The 724-nt window shown below is 39.2% G+C and overlaps 1 protein-coding gene across 1 annotated transcript in view; it reads left to right on the top strand.

Moving 5' to 3' along the window:
* The window catches only part of LOC111657554 (GTPase IMAP family member 8-like), a 5543-nt gene that overhangs the window by 3036 nt on the left and 1783 nt on the right, over window positions 1-724 (top strand). Inside the window, exon 3 of the mRNA XM_087174998.1 lies at window positions 469-488. Coding sequence (XP_087031124.1) covers window positions 469-488 — 20 coding nt within the window. The remainder of the gene's footprint in view (window positions 1-468; window positions 489-724) is intronic.

The following is a 724-nucleotide window of genomic DNA, read 5'->3' on the forward strand; positions in this document are numbered from 1 at the left end:
TGGCAGGTGAGAGTCTGTCAGAGGCGCGAAGGAGGTTTTTGTGTTCAGATCAACTTCTGTAACTGAGCAGTAAACAGCTTTTTACTCACTCTCACTTTAAACTGAGGCAGAAATACTTGTACATGAGAGTAAATGACTGACAGCTTATTAAACTGAATGTAAAGTCGAGGTGAAGGAAGAGGCTGGAAATGAGGAAGACGGAAAGGCGGAAATAAAATGACGCTATAAAATGAGAAAAACTTAATTTACTGATTATTGTTTGACTTAAGAAGTTAGAGGCGTCTGATGTTTTAATGTTGAAACTGAATCAACTTGATTCTCTTCCACTGAGCTTGTTTTTATAACAGTAACTTCATCAACTGAGCAACAAACAGCTTCAACCTGTTACTGCCACAGTATGAGGCAACGAGCCTCTTGTTCAGACCGGAAATAGTCGACACCCATCTGCCTGTGTTATTGCCTAACCAGAGTATCTGTTTGACTTTCCTGTCTGTCCTCTTTAAATGTACATGTTTATCCGTCGACAGTCTCGTGAAAAGAGCTAACAATGTTGATGAAACTACCTGTTAAATGAAGGATTGTTATTATTAAAGAGATATGTTCCAGTCTTTTGCTCTGTGTTGAGAGTGTGATATGATTTCAGTCAGTCGGCTCTAAAATGTCTGAAATGACGACAGTTGAACTTTTCCCTCTTCAGGTTCTTAAACCCAGCAGTTGGTTTTCA

The sequence above is a fragment of the Seriola lalandi genome, unplaced genomic scaffold, assembly GCF_002814215.2.
Source record: "Seriola lalandi dorsalis isolate HSWRI2012SDOR001 ecotype SW California unplaced genomic scaffold, Sedor1 jcf7180002054407, whole genome shotgun sequence".
NCBI classification, from domain to species: domain Eukaryota; kingdom Metazoa; phylum Chordata; class Actinopteri; order Carangiformes; family Carangidae; genus Seriola; species Seriola lalandi.